The 19,272-nt window shown below is 44.7% G+C and overlaps 1 protein-coding gene across 1 annotated transcript in view; it reads right to left on the bottom strand.

Annotated features, from left to right (window-relative positions):
• Window positions 1-19,272, bottom strand: part of MAATS1 (MYCBP associated and testis expressed 1) — a 96,796-nt gene that overhangs the window by 7,597 nt on the left and 69,927 nt on the right. Inside the window, exons 11-15 of the mRNA XM_019526669.1 lie at window positions 9,312-9,428; window positions 6,981-7,052; window positions 5,407-5,553; window positions 2,845-3,066; window positions 1,010-1,158 (exon numbers count right to left, since the gene is read on the bottom strand). Of these exons, the coding sequence (XP_019382214.1) occupies window positions 1,010-1,158; window positions 2,845-3,066; window positions 5,407-5,553; window positions 6,981-7,052; window positions 9,312-9,428 (707 nt within the window). The remainder of the gene's footprint in view (window positions 1-1,009; window positions 1,159-2,844; window positions 3,067-5,406; window positions 5,554-6,980; window positions 7,053-9,311; window positions 9,429-19,272) is intronic.

Raw genomic sequence — 19,272 nt, 5'->3', positions numbered from 1 at the left:
GTAAACATCTCATGTAGATGCACCCAGGATATACTTAAGTCTACACAGACAGAAGTGAACATGGCTGCTTTACTGAAACCTGGTAATTTTTTAAAGTTCTGATTTCTGAACAAAAAGGTGGCAGATGTTTGTGTCTGCAGCATCTCTTCCAAAGCTGATCTATAAAAAATATTATCATAAATCAATAAGAAGATATCAGGGCCTAGGTGTTGTTTTAAGCAATTCTCCTTTATCTTTGTTACAGGGTCCCTTCAGCACTGAAGAGGTGTAGGAAGGGGCAACTCTCAGAACCCATGTACCCAAGGGCAAATCTGACCTTCCTGTGTATAAATACAGTTCTAATAGATCTATAGAAATTTGTGTCTGTAGAAATCTGTATCAAATTCTGTCCTTCACTTGACACTGGGATCACCACTGGAGGACATGACCTACAATTTTAGTATGCAGTGAACCACCTGGACTCAGGTAAAACACCAAAAGCCTTGGTCAGTCTCAGCCCTGGCTTCAGGGCCTCTAGGGCAGTCAAACAGTAGAGACCCCTACCTCTACAGCAGGGTGTCTGACAGGACCTGCACCCAAAAATGTGACTAGAAGACCAAAGCAAGGAACAGTGTCCAGTCACTGTTTGGAGACTTGTGAGTTCAATTACAAGAGACTGGCAACTGTCTATTAAATTCAGCCACAATGATAACAGAAGCTCCTAACATCTGATAACATGTTGTTTTCCAAACCACAATCACAGTAAAACAAGGCAAGTGCATCATCTCTTGAATGGTAATAACCCCTTCCTGCCTACTTGCCCTGTATGCTCTGTGGGTCAGCAGAGTCTGAACTGTGAGATGCTGCATCTGTATGCTCTGTATACTGCAGTGATATACTGCATGTAAAGGTGATAACACTGTGTGGCACCCCATGGCACACCTGAAAGGATCTCAAGGCACCCCAAAGTGCCATGGCACCCTGGTTGAGAACCAGTGATATACTGTAGGGGTAGGCTTTTAGGACATACCGACTTTCCATTTCATAAGCGATGTCATTGATTTCCACTGCCATCCTCTGAATCTCTTCCCGGGCTTGTTCTTCAGCTGTGTTCTCCATGCTATTCAGGATAATGTCTTCCAGGTAGGAATCAACAGTGCTCTGGTGCACCTTGACCACCTGAAACAAACACCACAATGTTCCTCTAACTCAAGGCACAAACATTCACTGCTATGTAATACCTATTTGCTGGGACCAGTTGTTGGGCGAGGCAAAGGCCATGGTGTCTCAGAAGAAGACCCACCATTGCAGTGGAGTAGGATGAGGGCATATTGGCATAGAAAGAATTTTCTAAATGCTCAGAAAGGACTTAGCATAGCATAAAGAGCCTTTTGTTATTGCCCTTTTCCCGAGGAGATTGCTGTAAGGAAAAGAACAATGCCAGAAGCAAAACTGTTCTCTGTTAGGTTTGTAGACACAACTCTCCTATCTTTTCTACCTTATGTTAGTTTCGCTTGCTAAATGGCACCCCTTTCTCCTGGTCTTGGTGACAAATGCCAGGAGCTGGCTTCAATAAACTAATCAGCTTTCAGTCACACAGATTCTGAAGCAAAATACTCCATTGAACCAGCTGTAGCAACGTGGAATGACAACAGGCTGAACAGACTGGTTTTCTCCTAATGCATCCACACCAAAGGTTCTCAGACACTGATCTGTCTGGTAGGATTCAGAGGGCTGTTATATCACACTGTACTGAATCCTCATTTCCACCTCAGGGCATGGGCAAGATAAATTGGGAAGAGGAAATAATGTTAGAGGGAAACTTCACTTCAAGATTAATTTTTTACCCTTAAAAAGGAGGGCACTTATATATTTTAGCTTTTTGTCTTAGGTAACATTATTTTTCCCTATGAGCACTCTCTGTGGCTTCCCTGAGTACATCAGTGACGGTAAATTGGTGATGGAGAAGAGCTCAGTACTGAACTGTGACTCCCCCTTGGCAGAGTCTATCCTGGACAGGTCTCCATCTTATAATGAGCAATGAGGCAATGGGATACGACAGTAGTGAGACTGGGGGATTTCCTGTGATCTGTTATTGTTGCTTTAAAATGAGCTTGTGCTGTTCTGGCTATCGCACTGCTTATAGCTCTAATTCAAGGTCTAGCTGCAATGAGGTAGAGTCTCTAAACATCTCTGCCTACAACCACCTTAACTGAGAGACCATCTGCCATGCAGGCTGACTTATAACTGGGCATTAGCCCTAAGCTTCTGGCCTGTCCAGAGAGAGCAGAGCTGTTTCTCACAGGAGTCTAGACAAAGATATATTCATGACTGGGGACCTACCAAAATCACAGTTTCATAGATTTTGTAGAAACCATGAAAAACGATGTTGTCTGCAATCACTGGGAAATACAGCATTGGCTGCGATTTCCCGCAAAATAAACCACACCAAAAAAAAAAGCAGTAGCGAAGTAGACTGAATCAAGCCATGCTCTGCCAATCAGTGGTGAGGGGCAGGGCCAAAAAAGCAGTAGTGACATAGATTGAGTAAAAGTGTCCTCCACCAATCGGCAGTGAGGGATGTAGCTGCCACAAAATGCTGACAAAATCAGCTGTGTGTGTCGTGTGGGCTGTGAAAAACCCACTGTCTTGCCATGACTTAGGTCCCTATTTATGAAACAAGGCTTAATGACTACCAGATCCAAACAATTAAGCTGAACAGGGAAAATGTCTTCACTAGAAGGAGAACCATCCCATCCCAACATCTCCTGGTTTCGCTGAAGTCAGCTGAAGCATTTTTGACCCTCCTTATAAAGAGTGAACCCTCCCAAGCTGCCCACAGTCACCTTAATCTCTTCCACTTGCCTGTTTGAAGATCTCATCTTCCTCCCGCCGGCGTCTCTCTTCCACCTGGCGGCGCCCACTCTCCTCTGCTTCCCGTATCCGCCGCTGCCGCTCACCCAGCATGGTGAAAGCATGGATCCTCCGCTCCTCCTGTAACCTCACCAGCTCTTTGGACAGGAAGTCAAACATGTTCACCAGTGCCCGCCCTTCTATCCAGGCCAAGTGGTTCTCGATTTGTGACAGCTTAGAAAATGAAACAGAGGCAGACTGTCTTACAGGCCATAAGAAATCTATCCCCCAGCCCCACCAAAAGCATTTGAAACCCCCCTACAGAGAGGCCATGAGATGAACTTGAGTGTTGCCCTTTTCTTTTAAATAAAAAGCTCTTGTTCCGGGCTGTGCTAAAGCCCCTCTGCATAGGCCAAACTGGCATTCAGGGACTGCGAAGGTGGCAGAACTGGTAAATGGGAAATACTCTAGGAACAAGGGCAATTCATGGTGGCTGTAGTGGAATAAACTCTCCGCTTCTCCTTCAACACAGAGGAATGCCATGCAGGAGTGCTCTGTCCTTAAGCTATTTTGAGCTGCTGAAACAACTAGACAACTTGCTGTTGAGGCTGCTCTGACTTATGCAGGGGACTTCTCCAGTTCCTAAGCCCAGAATGTGGTAGGTACAAAAGCAACAAAGCTATGTTCCCTGCCTTCCCTCCCTAGCCTTCTGTGCTGAGTTCAGCTGAACCAGCACAAGTGTCCAACAGTTGCTAATGCAGTTTCTGTCTGGGAATTGGAAAACCAAACCCATGGACTTAAGGGAGAGGTATGTGTCAGGAATAAGGGCTGTAGAGAAAACCAGGCTATTGATGGAATGGCAAGGCTGGTAGTAGATGCATTTAAATGTAAAACTCACATGAAGAAAAAATCCCCCAGTAGCAGGTAGTAACAAATGGGCTTTCCCACATCATCATGCCTCTTTTCAGGTTGCTACACATTTCTAAACCAGCACACGGGAATGTGAAAATGTCACTGCCACACAGAGCTATACGAGAAAGAGCTCTTCTCAAAGTGCCAAAGGCTGTGAGGATAGAGGGATGAAGGTTCAGACTTCCCACCATCCTAGTGGGAACAGAAGACATGGGACTATTGTCTGTCCCTCCTCCTTAACTCTTGGGACACTGGATGTAATGATTTTCTGGTTTAAAACCTGGTTAGAACAGATGATGACAACGATATTCCAGGGTTCTATGAGAATTTTGCTTTCTGTCAAGAATCCCAGAAAACAGGGTAGCTTCTGATCCACCTCCTTCAGCTTTGTTTCTAACCAGGATGCTACTCCTAGCCACAAAAACAGGAATTTTAGTTTTCATTAAGTTGCATGCTTCAGCTAGCATTTCCTAACTGTTTTTTTCCTAACTGTTCTTTTCTAACAGCATTAGAACTGCCGGTACTTGAAGTGGCTACCATAGTCTCTTAAGAAATGAGAGTTGCAAATCACTTTCTATGCACGTGTACCCAAATATACAAATATTTGATCAGTGGGAAGTTTTCCCTTTAGGAAGGTTACAAGGTACAATTTCAAAAGGAAGCCATTTATACAACAGTTGTACAGGCATCCTTGTCATGGCCTGTACTATGAAGCACACATTTCAGAAATATTGGTACATGCAGGTTGGTTCTCCTTTGCCCTAAACAAAAGCAAACAAAACTTCCTGCAAAGCTGTAGGTGAAGAGAGCCTTTTGGATGGATTTAACCACAAGTTAAAAGCCCTGAGCTTTGGAGCAGTCTTTGCCCCAGGCTCTACGGAAAGCAAAATCAAGGGGTAGAACAGAAAACAGCAGGGGATTGGTTCATTGTCCAGAGCAAGGTTCAGAGATATCAAGATCAAGCAATCAACATCTTTAATGGTTGATCCCACTCTTACTCCTTTCCTTGATGAGGTGGGACTGCAATAACCAATACAATGGCCTGTTTATTCCCACAAGACAGGCCAGTGCAAAGATGTGTAAATATGCAGGAAGAACAAAGCTATGAGTAAATAACAATGACACAAAATCTGTTCATTTAAATGGCTGACACATGGATGACATGCATGTATCACTTCATTACCTGAACGGGAGGATGATATCAATTGTAAAAGGAGGCAACTGACCCCAGTCAAGCAGATTGTAATCCGGCCAAACTGCTTTGTATAACAATGCACATTTTTCATGTACTGAGAGCTCTGGAAATACTCATACTCCAGTGACAAAAGGAGGTACAGCCTGGGCAGCAGCTAGGCAACCTTCTAGCTATGGTGCTCTCTGTTCACAGGGCCTGTTGGACTCAAAAGGAACCCTTCTAGCAATGAAAGAAAAGTTCAGTCCCCACATCTGTTCAGTCTTTGCCCCCAGCTAGGAAGCCTACTTAGGCTCATTTTGGAGATTTCTTTGACAGGGATCACACAATTAATTTCTGCAGTATTTTCTAAGTAGGTTGGTATAATTGGAACAAGAAAATAAATGGCTGTGATGGGGAGGGGGGAAAGGAGGGGAGGAACAGGAGTGGACGAAGGAACAGGATTATTCTATGCAGGTTTATAGCCAAACCTTGTGCTCATGCAAGTCACGTTGTCTCTGCAAAGCCAGAGTCACTTGCTTTTCTGCTTTCTTTAGCAGCTGTCTGTCCTCCTGCAGTGCATGGGTGGTACGTAGCTCCCGAATCAGTTCTAGCCGCTTCTCTTTCCCTTCAAACATCTTTGAAATAGAGATGAGAGATAAAATCTAAAGAGTCTTGCAAACAGAAAACATCCTTTTCCTCTGAGCCTTGGGATCATCTGTTTCCAAGATCAAATTCTCTACCATTAATGCTTGGACATTTGAAGAATTTCTCTGATGCTCCTGACAGGAAACCAAGCCCTCTGCAATGAAGATATGGGCACAAACAACCCTTTTATTACTTAGTCAAAGGAGAACCTCCGTTCTCTTTCAGTCATGTTAGGATTTGCCCAGATCTTTACCCGGCAAAGGAAGTCATGTTTTTTCCTCTCCCCACTACCTTCCTCGTGTCCCCGCCTGGTATCCGCTGCTCTCTGCCTTTCCACATGGAACAGCTAGAGAGATGGAAGTGGAGGCCTTGCTCTCCCTGTCCTGGGAACTGCTAATCTACCTTGTTTAACCCCACTTGGTGTTGCCCCTTCTCGACCCAGTGCCTTCTGCATTTGGGCGGTGTGTGGGAGTGTCCCCTACTCCCACTGAGTAGGGAACTAAGACTCTCTAGACAACAGGAAGGTAAGTGGTAGCACACTGTGGGATGCTGGGTAGAAACAGCAGTTCCAGCCAGTTCGTGATCCAACAGCCTCACAACCAACTCAGCCAGAAACTTATGAGAAGTCCTTAAAAATAAGGAGAAATTTTGTGACAATCAGAAGCCTTGAAATGGGGCCAGAGGCAATAATCCCAGGGGACCATTAAGGATGGGAGAGAGACTTGGAAAACCCAAGTTCCACCTTGACCATTTTCTAACTGTGTTTCTTATTACACAGAGCCCATTGCTGCTATCCAGAACAGTAAGAAACAGAATTAATCTCAGTGGTCCAGAGACAAGCAGCAAGGGTAGAAAACTAACCCCCTGGATAGGCAAAATGTTCAAAACTGGCCAGACCTGAAGACAAAGGCCTATCCAGGGATTCTCACCCAGGGTGCCTAGAGATCCTTTCAAGAGTGCCATGCAATGCACTGTTAGGAGTACAAACAAAAGATACCTAGAGATTTCAAAAAACTTCTGACCTGTTGTGGTCTTTCTGAGTTCTTTGCAATGAAGAATCACTCTTTTTTTGTATTAAAAATGAGTGAAATATAGGATCTGGCATTTTCTGAGGTATGCCTGGTTGAGAATCATTGGCCTAGCCCAAAGCCCTGAACAGGACTACAGTAGTTCTCAGTGGGGGGCACAGGCATTTTCCCAAGACCTGGAATGGTCTATCAGTAATTTGGGACAATAAGCAAGGTTTTCAATCTAGGAGGATCAGCATTATGGGGAGTTACTGCTCAAGAACGCTTTGGCTGGATTAGTTGTGCTGGAGCCAGGTTGTTAATACCTAGCCCCTGCACAACTGGGGCCTACCTTCAGTAGCCCCCATCAGCACCTGGAAGATAAAAGAAAGCCCAAGGACATAATATACCATGTTCTGAATTGCTCTGCCTCGGATTAACTTCTGCAAAAAGATCACTGCCATTTCAATCTCCTCTTCTCTCTGCCAAGACACAACAAAAATCCAGTTACGATCTATCTCTTCTCTTTGGGAAGAGCTTGCAGGAGAGCTGGAAAAGCTATTCATCACACTATCTTTCTCAGAATACAATTCATCTCTGGTTTATTTTTGTGGTGATTTTTATCATTGCTCTCCTGATTTCCAGGAATGGAGATAAGTCAAATAATGTAGGTTTCTGAATGTTATGAGAGACAGATAAGACAAAGACATAAGAGGTTGTGGTAGGAGTTCATGGAGGGAGTTTAGAGTGCAGCAACAAGTTATTAGGGGGTTGAAGGAGAAAATTATGATATAGACTAAAAGAACCGTACACAGGTTGACTAAATGTGGTTATAACGGACACATGATCAGCATGACCATAAACTCTAAGAACAAGGAAGAAGGAGTAGTATTTAGGAAAGTTCAATGGAGATTACCTATTAGCAATTATTATTTATTTATTTAATTAATTTAAAAGGGAACATTTTGCATATTTTCACTAATGTTCCTTGTTGCAGTGGGATTTACTGATATACTGTAGTGAATTTAAAGGCCCAGTGAATGGCAGTTTGGAAGCAAACAGGTTGCTTTACACTGAGCTTTGTAACAGGGAGTACTACCCCTTTAAGGGAATCTAACTAAAGGCTCAGCTGAGCTCGTTCTTGAATTCAGGTCAGAACCCGAGCAAGGCTGACACAGCATGCCGGGAAATGGGATGTGACTATACAAGGCAAGCTCTCTACCAGGGAAAAGGTAAAGCTGACAATGGTTCTCCTTGCTAAGGTACCAGGTAGGGTCCAATCTGGAGTAGGCAGCCAAGGTCACAGAAGGCCTGGATCAAAGCCTACACAAGTGCATAGGAAAGGCAGGGTAGGAGGAAGCCTGAGGAGTTGGGAGAGACATGTTTTTGGTAGGAGTAGAAACAAATTGCAAGTCCTGCCTTGAGATGGGAAGCCTCAAGGTGTGTGGGGGAAGTAAGAGACAGAACCCAGGTGGATGTGAGTCTGACTGTGTGCACTTGCCCACCCTAGGCTGGGGTTTGCATGAAGCATCCCTTTGCTTTCCAGCATCATGAAGGGTGCCAAGCAGACCTTCAGGAAAGGACTTCTCTTTCCTTTGGACTTTCCAGGAAGACAAAACTTTATAGGCAGGCTGGAAAGGTAACTTCCTCTAGATTATCCAGCCAGAAGAGACACTGAGGCACAAGGTACCTTAACTGGAGAGGGAGACTGGAACTCTTCTTGGAAACTGGGACATCCGCCAGTCAGAGGCAGAAGAGTAAGTCAAACTGCAGCTACAGGGTTCATGTACACAGAGGGAGGTGGAGAGCTGCCAGGTTATCTTCAGCTCTAGGAATGACCACAGTGAGGAGTGCCACTGCCTCCCTGAGACTGTAGTGGAGGTGAGAGGGTAAACTGGCACTTACTTGTTATATGTGCTAGAAGCAGAAGGCTGGGGGGATTGCAGAGGCAGGCTGGGGATTGGAGCAGCCCAGAGAACACAGTGGAGAGTAGGGTACTAAATGATGGGAGGAGCAGTCTCTGAGCCTGTGGCAGGTTGCTGGGGGCCAGTGAGTTGTATCTGGCAGCGGCAGGAAGCGAATTGAATAGGATTGGAATGGATGTTTCCATTCCATCTTTTATGCTTCCTTCTGCCCAGCTTGCCATGATTTCTGCCACTTCCCCCTTGACATTGCCCTCTTTCTGGCAGGAAGCTTTTGCTGCAGACACCAGCTGCTGCCAACATCTGCCTGGTGACTAGGGCGAGAAAGGAAAGTGCCAAGAACACAGAAGAGTCTTTCTGCCCTCAGTGCTCCTAGCAGCAGGGACCTTAACCCCATTGCAGCAAAATAAGATTGTTGTCAGTCTCATTCCTCTGCTGGACTCTTGGGCAGATTGTTTGGCAACTTGCAAACCCAAATCCTAAAACAGTGGGAGAGGCTGCACTGCTCTGCCTCTAAGAAGGCATGTGGTGCTTTTCTTTTGGTTTCCAAGGAACAAGGGTGTTTTATGTACTTTTTTTGTCTTAAGGACAGATTATTTAAAGTTATGCCCATTGTCAGGGCGGGCTTTTTGCCACCTCAGATGTTAAAAAGCTTAAGCAATGAGGTAGTAACAGTCTAAAAATAAGCTCCTTGTAACTGTGCTTAAGTTGTCTGCTAGTACTGTGTATTCAGAACTGACAAGCAATCTGTATCACTCTGGATGGTTTTTGAGTCAATAGAAGGCTTACAGGAAAAACTACTAAAAGCATCCAACTTACGGTTGATGGCGTTTCCAGCATTGGAGTTGGGGGCCGAGGAACGGGTTTTGCTACTTTCTGAAGGAATCGAAGGGGTTTCTTTGGCTCCTGGACTTTATTCTTTTTGGCCAACAGCACCTGGAACAGTCACACAGCTTGAGCTCTGCCCACACAGGAACTGACACTAATCCAGAAAGCACAATGCAGGGTCTATCCTGCTACCTACTGACCTCTATGACTCCCAGAGGCTGGTGGTAGCTCCACCTTGCAGAATTGCACTTTTATTAGTTTCCTCACCATCTCTTTTCACCTTGTTCAAAGTCAAATGCTGTATATTAGGATACAACTGGGCAAATAGATGGCTGAAATGTCCTGATGAATTTTTGGAAAGCATAGTGGAGAAGTGAGGCTGACCGCTATCTATATTAATAACAGGCAGCCTAAGTGGTGAGCGTCACGGGTGACTGCCCAAGGTGCCATGGTCAGGGGGCGCCAAATGCACACACACGTGTGCACACATGTGCAAATACACGTGTGAGCAGCCTGTACTCACAGCAGTGCTGTCCCCCAACCCTGCCCTACCCTGGCCAATCCCCACCCCAGGCAAGAAGAGCAGTGCCCAGCTTAACCCACCCCCCACCTCCAGCCACTGTTCATGAGGAGCCAGGTGGAATGGGTGCCTGTTTCTGCCTGTCCGCCTGCCTGGCACAGCATGCTGCTCCACCTCCCCACCTCCCCTGCCCACCTGCCTCTGTCTATGCCTCTGCTTGCAGCAGCAGTGCTGACTGGGGGAGCGGGATGCACAAAAGAAAAGTTTACCCAGGGCACCTTTTTCCCTCAGGCCAGCTCTGCTACTAGTAATTTGTTAGCAAGCACAAAGACTGTTTTGAAATTAATGCTAATTGATCTTAATCTCTGGCACACTACATCTTTAAAGCACATCTTTGAAGAAAGCATTTGCATTTAAACTAGGAATCTGTTGAATCAATTAAATGCTAAATGTGCCAGGAGCAGAGGCCAATTCTGAGAGTTACTTAAATAATGGTAAAAATGATGAACATTTTATAGAGACAATATTCTATGCAGAAACAAAGGAGGTAACAGGATTCACAAACTGATAACAAATGACACACTTCAATACCTTGGGTATCACAAACTTAATAGCTAAAGACAAAGTGAAGAATGACTGTAACAGGGATCCAGTTCTGGTCCCTGTTCCAGGCAATAAGTGCTGGTGGGATGGGGTTGGAGAACTCTTGGAAAGTCCGATGGGTTTGCACAGCCACTGGAGTGGCCAGAGAAGCAGTCCGTATGTGGCCCCTACAGCAGAAGCAGAATCTCAGCTGCACGTGGCCACGTGTGTGGAGAATGAGCCTTCATTGTGTCCCAGGAGTTCCAGTGGACTATAGAGAGGAGCCAGCACAGACTTCCCCCAGAGAGGGGAATGCACAGCGGGCTTGGAGCACACCATATGGAGACGTATCTCAGCAGCTGTACTGGGATATGGTGGTGGTGCCCAGTAAGCCAGGGGAAGGCTCAGGATGAGACCAGGGAGAATGGAACTGGGAGAGGGAAGAAGAATCCCACCAACCCCTTACTTGAGGAAGTGGTCAAGTGGTGATGCTGTGAGGAAGTGACCCCAGACTACTGGTAAATTGAGTGAGGTTATCACATGTGTTAGATGAATTTATGGATAATTAATTGATCGCATATAAAAAAGAGAGACTGATTAATTTATGGATAATTGACTGATCACTTATAATCAAGAGAGTGATGACTTTTGGTAATTAACTGATCATCTTTTATCAAGATGAACTGATGAATTGATAAATAATTAATTGTTCCCCATAATCAAGAGAAATTGATGAATTGATCATTAGTTGATCACCCAGAATAAAAGGAGAACTAATGAAGATAGTGGTAATTAATTGTTCTTCTGTGAAGACAGGGGATTGACGAAGGTATTTAAAATTACTGGGATGAAGGAAGTGACAGACTATGGCTTATAGCGTAAAACAAATTAGCTGATGGTAGGCCATCCTGACTAGAAGAAGACTTGATTGAGTTGCATCAGGAAAGGCTTGATGAGCTAATGTTTGTCAACCCTAAAGGGAGAATTAGCCTGAAGATGCTATGGGGAGCCTGGCAAAAGTGATTGTTGACTCCCCTGGAGAAACAGAAGCTGACTAGATTGCCTTAGAAAAAAAGAAGACTCAGGGTCTTGAGTACCTTGGGAAGCCCAATGGTCCTTCAAGCAAAATAGTCTGATTGGAAGCCTGTAAAGGCTGGATACCTCTACAATACCAACCGAGTATTGTAGAATGCATGAACAATGGGCGTCCCCAACAGTGGATCGGATGATGGATACTGTCTGAGCAAGCTGCAATTCAAGAGTTAAGACCACAGATCTGAGCACCCAACCTGGAGTGGTAAGGAGCTGGTTGTAGGGGGAGAGGAGCCCTGCAAAGGGGACTGCCCATAGCCAGGTGGATCTTTGCTTTTATCTTAACACCTAACCACCCTCTAATTTTTAAACAAGATGTGGCAGATGAAAATGAAGGGCAGTAGAGGTAGAAACCTGGTAGACCTGAACGAGAGAGGAGGTCCCTGCCACAGTCTCTTGTAGTGACCAGGCAGGGAGTCCCTAGCTTATTTAGTTTAGCTCAGTGATTCACAACCAAGGTGCCATGAGAACCTTTTAAGGGGGACGCATAATATTGTTAGGTGTGCAAACACTTACATATGATTCACAAGATAAACCCAGAGATTTCAAATTAGAATCGATAGTGTCAAAAACATTCTGACCTGTGGTGGTCTTTCTCAGTTCTTCCCAACAGAAGAATTGCTTTATTATTTTTTCTGTCAAAAAAGGAGTGAAAGCTAAGAGCTGGCATTTTCTAAGGGGTGCTTTGAGTCTAACAAGGTTGAGACCCACTGTGTAACTTCTCCCAGTCAGGCAGAAGGTAGGGCAGTATAGCACCTTAGCTGTTGCCTACAAAAGCTTAGGCCTCTCAGAATGGTTAGTCTCTAAGGTGCTCCCCTGCCTCTCCCTTCTCCCATAGTGTTCCAAAATATGCTTCCTCTCTCATTCACATCCCCAGAGCGAGCACAGCCCTTGCATATACTAAATAATGAGCAAATAGGAAATAAAGGGCAAATGGCAAATTTCTTAACTTGTCTAGAAATATCCTTTCTTCTAGCAGGTAAGTCCATGGATGGACCATGAAGGGCCTTGGCCTGCTTGCAATTACATGGACACAGAAATCAGACCAATCAATCGAGGGAAGCTAGGTATAGCCACAGGCCTGAAAAACTCTCCCAGTTCAAGGTAATTCCAAAGGTACTTCAGAGAACCAAAATCTATCACAGCTTCTATCACAGGGAGATACACCAAGAAAATCACGCTAACACTTCCAACTGCAGTGCAACTCTGTCTACTCTAATATATAATAGAGTTCACAAAAAAACTAAGGAGTGTGGCATTATTTAAATTTCCTTCCCAGTTAGCATCCCTGTGGGATCTGCAGACTTGGCCATTAGAAGAAATGAAATTTATAGATAGGGAAATAAATTCTTTTTCTTTGAAGGGAAAGTCTGCAGATCTGTTACAAGGGGGATGTCCACTAGTACTGTCATGTGAGACAGATACAGAAATGAACATATATATTAAAATATTCTTCCACTGGACAGAAGAGGCTTACCAGCTTAATTTGTATACATAGTTAAGATATGAAGTGTAGTCCAGTGATCATCCTATATAACTTTGTATGATGAATCTGATCCTTCAGGCCAGGATGCTTCCCTGACTGAATGAATAACCACAAATATTTGAAACAGAGGGAAAAAATCTTCTAACTATGAAAGCTTCTCAAATGTATCAGCTGAGTCATCTAATGATCAAAGCCTTAGTAGCTGGGTGTTTTAAAATTTGTGATGGGGTCCAACTGAGCTGCACTTTCTGAACTGGATACTACATTCAAGATATTTAGAGTTTTCCTGACATTGAGATTATGCTAGAGCATTGTGTGGTGGTGTCAAAACTGTTCTGCACAAAAACAAAACGGGATGGGAAAGCAAGATTTTCTTGAAACCCTGTTATTTTGGGAACAGTGACTGTGTAATCTACTGGCAGAACTCTGCCCTCATGAGAAGGGCAACACTGTTGTTCCCAAAGATCTTAACCTCCCACGTGTGTTTCTGGCCAAAGCAATTGCAACAGAAAGATACATTTCTTTTAAAGGAAAGAATATCTATGGGTTAAGGTGTTGAACATCTGAATGTCATTGCTTTAAGTTTTCTGGCCTTAAGTGCAGAATTTTATCTTTAAGCAAAAACTTCTTGCTGAGAAAATATGACCAAGTTTTGGTATCTAATTAGGTACAAGAACCAGATCATCTCTGGACAGTGTGGGGCCACCTGGACAACTGTAACTTGTGTTTTTGTTCCAGAGGCCATTATGAACAGAAAAGGACAGTCGTGCTTCTGGCTATGAGAGGAAAATTCACAACTGTAGCTACAGCCCATTCCTCTCTTCATCTGGAATAAGACTTTGTTTCTCTTGCTGGATTCTGCCTTCAATGGTTCCCTTGGCAGGCAAGTGATTCAGGGCTGTAAAATTCCCATCTGCTGGATTTACTGTTTGCTTTCTCAACCAGCTATTCTGTATGGGCAGTCCTTGAGAGTACAGCATTTTCTCCTTTTTTATGTAAGAACAAAGATTAGACACACAGAGCCACGCTGAGGATCTTGTACCTCTTTCCTTGTGGTCAGATTCTAAAACAACGGTGGTAGATTTCAGCTGTCCAGGATGGGTGTTTTAGCTCTGAGGGCCTATTTAACTGTTCTGAGCTTAAGCCAGTTTGATAGTGTGTTGTGTTCCATCAGTATCTTAACACATGATTGTTGCCTGAATAAACTTATCTGCTCTTGAAGGTGGTGCGTATGCCAGGATAATTCTGCGTCCCTCTTGCAACAGAACAAGTGAGGATGGTTGAGTGTAAATAATTAAACTTTTGGGGAAGACATATGGAATCTCACTGACAATGGTATGTTGGTGCCAGAGACTTCCTTTATTAGTGGAGGAATCACACGCATCAGATACATAGGTTGGAAAAAACTTGCCAAAAAAAAACATTGTCTGTTGTATTAGAGGCAGTGATCTCCACCACAAGGTTCATTTAACAACACCCAGCTCTTCTAAAACACTTTTATTTCCTAGATCCCAAAGCATCTTACAAAAGGGATCACTATCTTTGTCCCAATTTTACAGACAGAAGTACTGAAAGTGAATTGCCCAGGGTCACTGGACAGACCAGTGGCAGAACTGGGAAACAAACCCAGAAGTTCTGAGTTTCTGTACTTCCCACCCCATCACCCTGGCTCCTCCAGATCAATTTATTTTGGGTGTTGAAATTTAGAGCTTGTATCCTAAGCCATGGCTTTTTTGAGAAATCTGTTTAAAAATTTTTAAATGTCATAAACGACGCATGCCCCCAGCAGCTGGGGGGGCATGGCTGCACTGGTGGCAGCAGGACCACGGAGGTGGTAAACACAGAGCTCCTGCAGACGCTGTTGGTGGTAGGGGGTGGGAAGCACTGACATGGGCTTGGTGACCATCTGCAGGCACTACTGGAAGTGTTGGCGGTGGCCAGCAGTGATCATGGACCGTCTGCAAACACTACTGGCATAGGGGATGCACCGCCACACTCAGAGGGTGCACATGCACCCACGTGCACCCCCTACACGTTGCCCCTGGGTTGAGTGCTCCGTCTCTTGTCTGTTTGGGCAACAGAAGGATGGAGATACAGCCTTAAGCTGTCTTGTTTCCTGAAAGTATCAGTTACCTAGTTTAAATCACATGATGTACACCAAAGTCCTTGGTAATGTGGCGTTTAAATTGATTGGGGTAAGTGGGGAGTGAGGGGAAGGAGGGAAGGTGATGCTGGAATGCCAGTAACTTTGGCTTTAGGAGTTGCAATGCAATCTAAGGAGTAAGCCAGACTGCTGTGACTCGCCTTTCTGACACTATACTGATTGGTCACTTTATTTATTATCTCAGTGGTGACAGATGGAAGAACAAGAAGCAATGGTCTCAAGTTGCAGCAAGGGAGGTTTAGGTTGGATATTAGGAAAACTTTCTCACAAGGAGGGTGGTGAAGCACTGAAACAGGTCACCTGGAGAGGTGGTGGAATCTCTAATCTTGAAGGTTTTTAAGGCCCAGCTCAACAAAGCCCTGGCTGGAATGATCTAGTTGGGGATGGTCCTGCTTTGATCAGAGGGTTGGGCTAAATGACCTCCTGAGGTCCCTCCCAACCCTCATTTTCCATGATTCTATAATTCTTTTTACTGCTGCTTGCCCCTATTTGAGTAACTATCATACAAGGTCAGCTTGTAGTTATGCTCAGTTGAAAGTTACCAAGGGTTTTGCTGTGATAGCAAAACCTCTGTCTCATGCACCTTGGTGTAGCCAATAATCAGGTTATCCAACTCTCTAGTAACACGTAGGTGTATCAGAGTGCCAAAGCTCTCCCTTTTTAGCTGCATGGAGTTCTTGGGTCTGTATTCTTTTAAAGAAGTTTTCAGGACAGTTCCATTTATAGTCACCAAAGTTCATTTCATGTAGGTTACTTAACAGTAATCAGTCAAGGAATTGGCTTTTCATTCCTTCAGGTTCACTTGGTGTTAGATGTGGGTCACTGTGAGCTGTGTGCATGCACACACATGTGCACAATCTCTCAAGACACCCTACTACTTAGGCAATTTTTCTTGAAAAAGATTCTTACTCTGAAGGATCTTCTGATCTTGAATGACACAGTGGATACTGGGGCACAAGATGGAAGGTTTTTAAGAAGATAAAAACAAATCCAATTCCTTAAAGCGACAAAAGGGTTGCAACAAGCAGTTTGAGTGTATACATTGGGACAATTTTATTTGGGAGTGGCAGGAGACGGTATCTCCTCTCTTGCACTTTTTACTTTCTTTTTAGGGGCATACCTGAAGAACAGCATCTGCAATATGCTTCTCACAATAGTTTCAAGATACTTTTCTGCAGAAAAATGACCCCTCTGTGGACTTCAGCCTCAAGTTTGCAATTGGTGTCCTCGTTCTCACAAACATGCATATGAGGATTCCCCCTGCAGTTTCTGAGCTCCTTCCTATCCCTTTAGAAGAGTTTACCCTAGGACTGCAATTGGAAGAAGAGGAAAAGGAAGAACAGAACTGCTATGCATCTTATTCCTTCTTTTGCTAGAAAATTGAGCATTAGAAATGTCCTGTGTGCAGGACTGACTCTTGTGGCCAAAATCTGTAGTGTTCCTGAAATCTATGCCTTCAGTTTCTCAGATTTATAGGAGCAGAAAAAAGAGGAATTAACTCCACAGAGCTCAGACACCAAGTGCACTCTCACTTTATAGAGTCCCACCATTGTTTGTGGGGGAGAAAGAGATACAGGGTAGATATAGGGTACTTCTCTTATATACATACCCAGCAAGTGCATATTAACTGCACAATGCAAAGTCAGTCCCAATTCTGGCTTACTGTTTACATTCTAACAAATATCTGTTACTTGTATACCTGTTAAATACATACGCCACTTAACTGCCTAGCATCTTTTAATCCCATTATCTACTCAAAGGATGTAGAAGTGGATGGCAACTTGGGCAGCAGTGACTATGGGATGATCAAGTTCAGGATCCTGACAAAAGGAAGAAAGAGAGCAGCAGAATATGGAACATGAACTTTGGAAAAGCAGACTTTGATTCCCTCATGGAACTGATGGGCAGGATCACTCGGGAGGCCAGTCTGAGGGGGAAAGGAGTCTAGGAGAGCTGCTTGTATTTTAAAGAAACCTTCCTGAGGGTACAGGAACAAACCAGCCTGATGTGCAGGAAGAATAGCAAATATGGCAAATGACCAGCTTGGCTTAGCAGGTAACTTGTCTGTCATATTAAACAAAAAAGGAAGCTTACAGGAAGTTGAAGCTTGGACAGATGACTAGGGAGGAGTATAAGAGTATTGCTTGAGCATGCAGGGATGAAGTCAGAAAGACCAAAGCACAGTTGGAGTTGCAGCTACCAAGGACCATGAAGGGTAACAAGAAGGATTTTTACAAGTATGTTAGCAACAAAAGGAAGGTAAGGGAAAGTGTGGGTCCCTAATCAAATGGGGGAAGCAACCTTGTGACAGAAGATGAGGAAAAGGCTGAAGTACTCACTGCCTTTTTTACCTTGGTCTTCATAGGCAAGGTCAGCTCCTGACTACTGCACCTGACAGCACAGTTTGGGGAGAAGGTGAGCAGCCCTCAGTAGTGAAAGAACAGGTTAGGGACTATTTAGAAAAGCAGGACATGTACAAGTCTATGGGGGCAAATGCAATCCATCCAAGGGTGCTGAGGGAGTTGGCTGATGTGACTGCGGAGCTGTTGGACATTATCTTTGAAAAGTTGTGGCAATTGGGGAAGGTTCCAGATGATTAGAAAAGGGCAAATATAGTGCTCATCTTTAAGAACGGGAAAGAGAAGGATTCAGGGAACTACAGACCAGTCAGCCTCACCTCATTCCCTGGAAAAATCATGGTGCAGGTCCTCAAGGAATCCATTTCTAAGCACTTGGAGAAGAAGGTGATTAGGAACAGTCAGCATGACTGCCTTCTATGATGAGATGACTGGCTCTGTGGATGCAAGGAAAGCAGTGGACATGATATACCATGACTTTAGCAAGGCTTTTGATGTGGTCTCCCACAGCATTCTTCCAAGCAAGTTGAGGAGGTATGGATTGGATGTACAGACTGTAAGGTGGATGAAAATGTAGCTGGATCATCGGGCTCAAGAGGTAATGATCAATAGCTGAATGTCTAGTTGGCAGCCAGTATCAAGCAGAGTGCCTCAGTGGCTGGTCCTAGGCCTGGTTTCGTTTCATAGATTTCATAGACATTAGGGGCTGGAAAGGACCTCACAAGATTGAGTCCAGCCCTCCCTGCCATAAGCAGGAAGTCTGCAGGGATCAAATGATCCCAGCAAGATAAACATCCAAACACCTTTTGAATGAGTCCAGAGTAGGTGCTTGCATTACCTCTGGAGGGGGAGTCTGTTCCAGACCCTGGACACTCGGACTGTGAAAGTTTTCCTTATGTTCAATCTAAATCAGCCTTCTAGGAGTTTGTGGCTGTTGGACCTTGTTATTACTTGGGGAGCCCTAGTGAACAAGTGTTCTCCCAGATCCTGAGGCACTCCTCTTATGTACTTTTGGCTGCCACCAAGCTCCCCCTGAGCCTTCTCTTCTCCAGGCTGAAGAGTCCCATGTCCCTCAGCCTCTCTTCATAAGGTTTGCCCTCTTGTCCTTTGATCATACAGGTGGCTCTCCTCTGGACTCTCGAGCCTATCCACATCCCTCTTGAACTGGGGGGCACAAAACTGGATGCAGTACTCCAGCTGTGGCCTCACCAAGGCTGAGTAAAGCAGGAGGATGACGTCCCTGGTTTTGCTAGAAATGCACTGATGGATGCATGCCAGAGTTTGGTTAGTTTTGCCGGCCACACCATTGCATTGGTGGCCTATGTTCATCTTGTGGTCAATCAGGACCCCCAAGTCTCTTTCGGTCATAGTGCTAGTGAGCGTAGCACTGCTGAGCCTGTAAGTATGATGCTGGTTGTTCTTCCCAAGGTGGAGCACCCTGCACTTTTCTACATTAAATGCCATCGGGTTTTGCTCCGCCCACTTTGGAAGGGTGTCCAGGTCAGTCTGTATCCCCAATCTGTCTTCCAGTGTGACCGCCTTCCCCCCATAGTTTGATGTCGTCCATGAACTTTATCAGTCCGCATCTAATGCCTGAATCCAGATTGTTAATGAAGACGTTGAACAGTACCAGCCCAAGAACTGAGTCCTGAGGGACTCCACTGGTTACCTTGTGCCACATTGATTTGCTCCCATCAACTAGTACTTGTTGGGTTCAAATCAGCAGGTCCTGATGATCTCCACCCCAGAGT

Source organism: Gavialis gangeticus, unplaced genomic scaffold (genome assembly GCF_001723915.1).
Source record: "Gavialis gangeticus isolate Ggan-Ray unplaced genomic scaffold, GavGan_comp1, whole genome shotgun sequence".
NCBI classification, from domain to species: Eukaryota; Metazoa; Chordata; order Crocodylia; family Gavialidae; genus Gavialis; species Gavialis gangeticus.
Note: the sequence above shows the minus strand (reverse complement) of the source record. Positions and strands in the feature narration are given on the sequence as shown.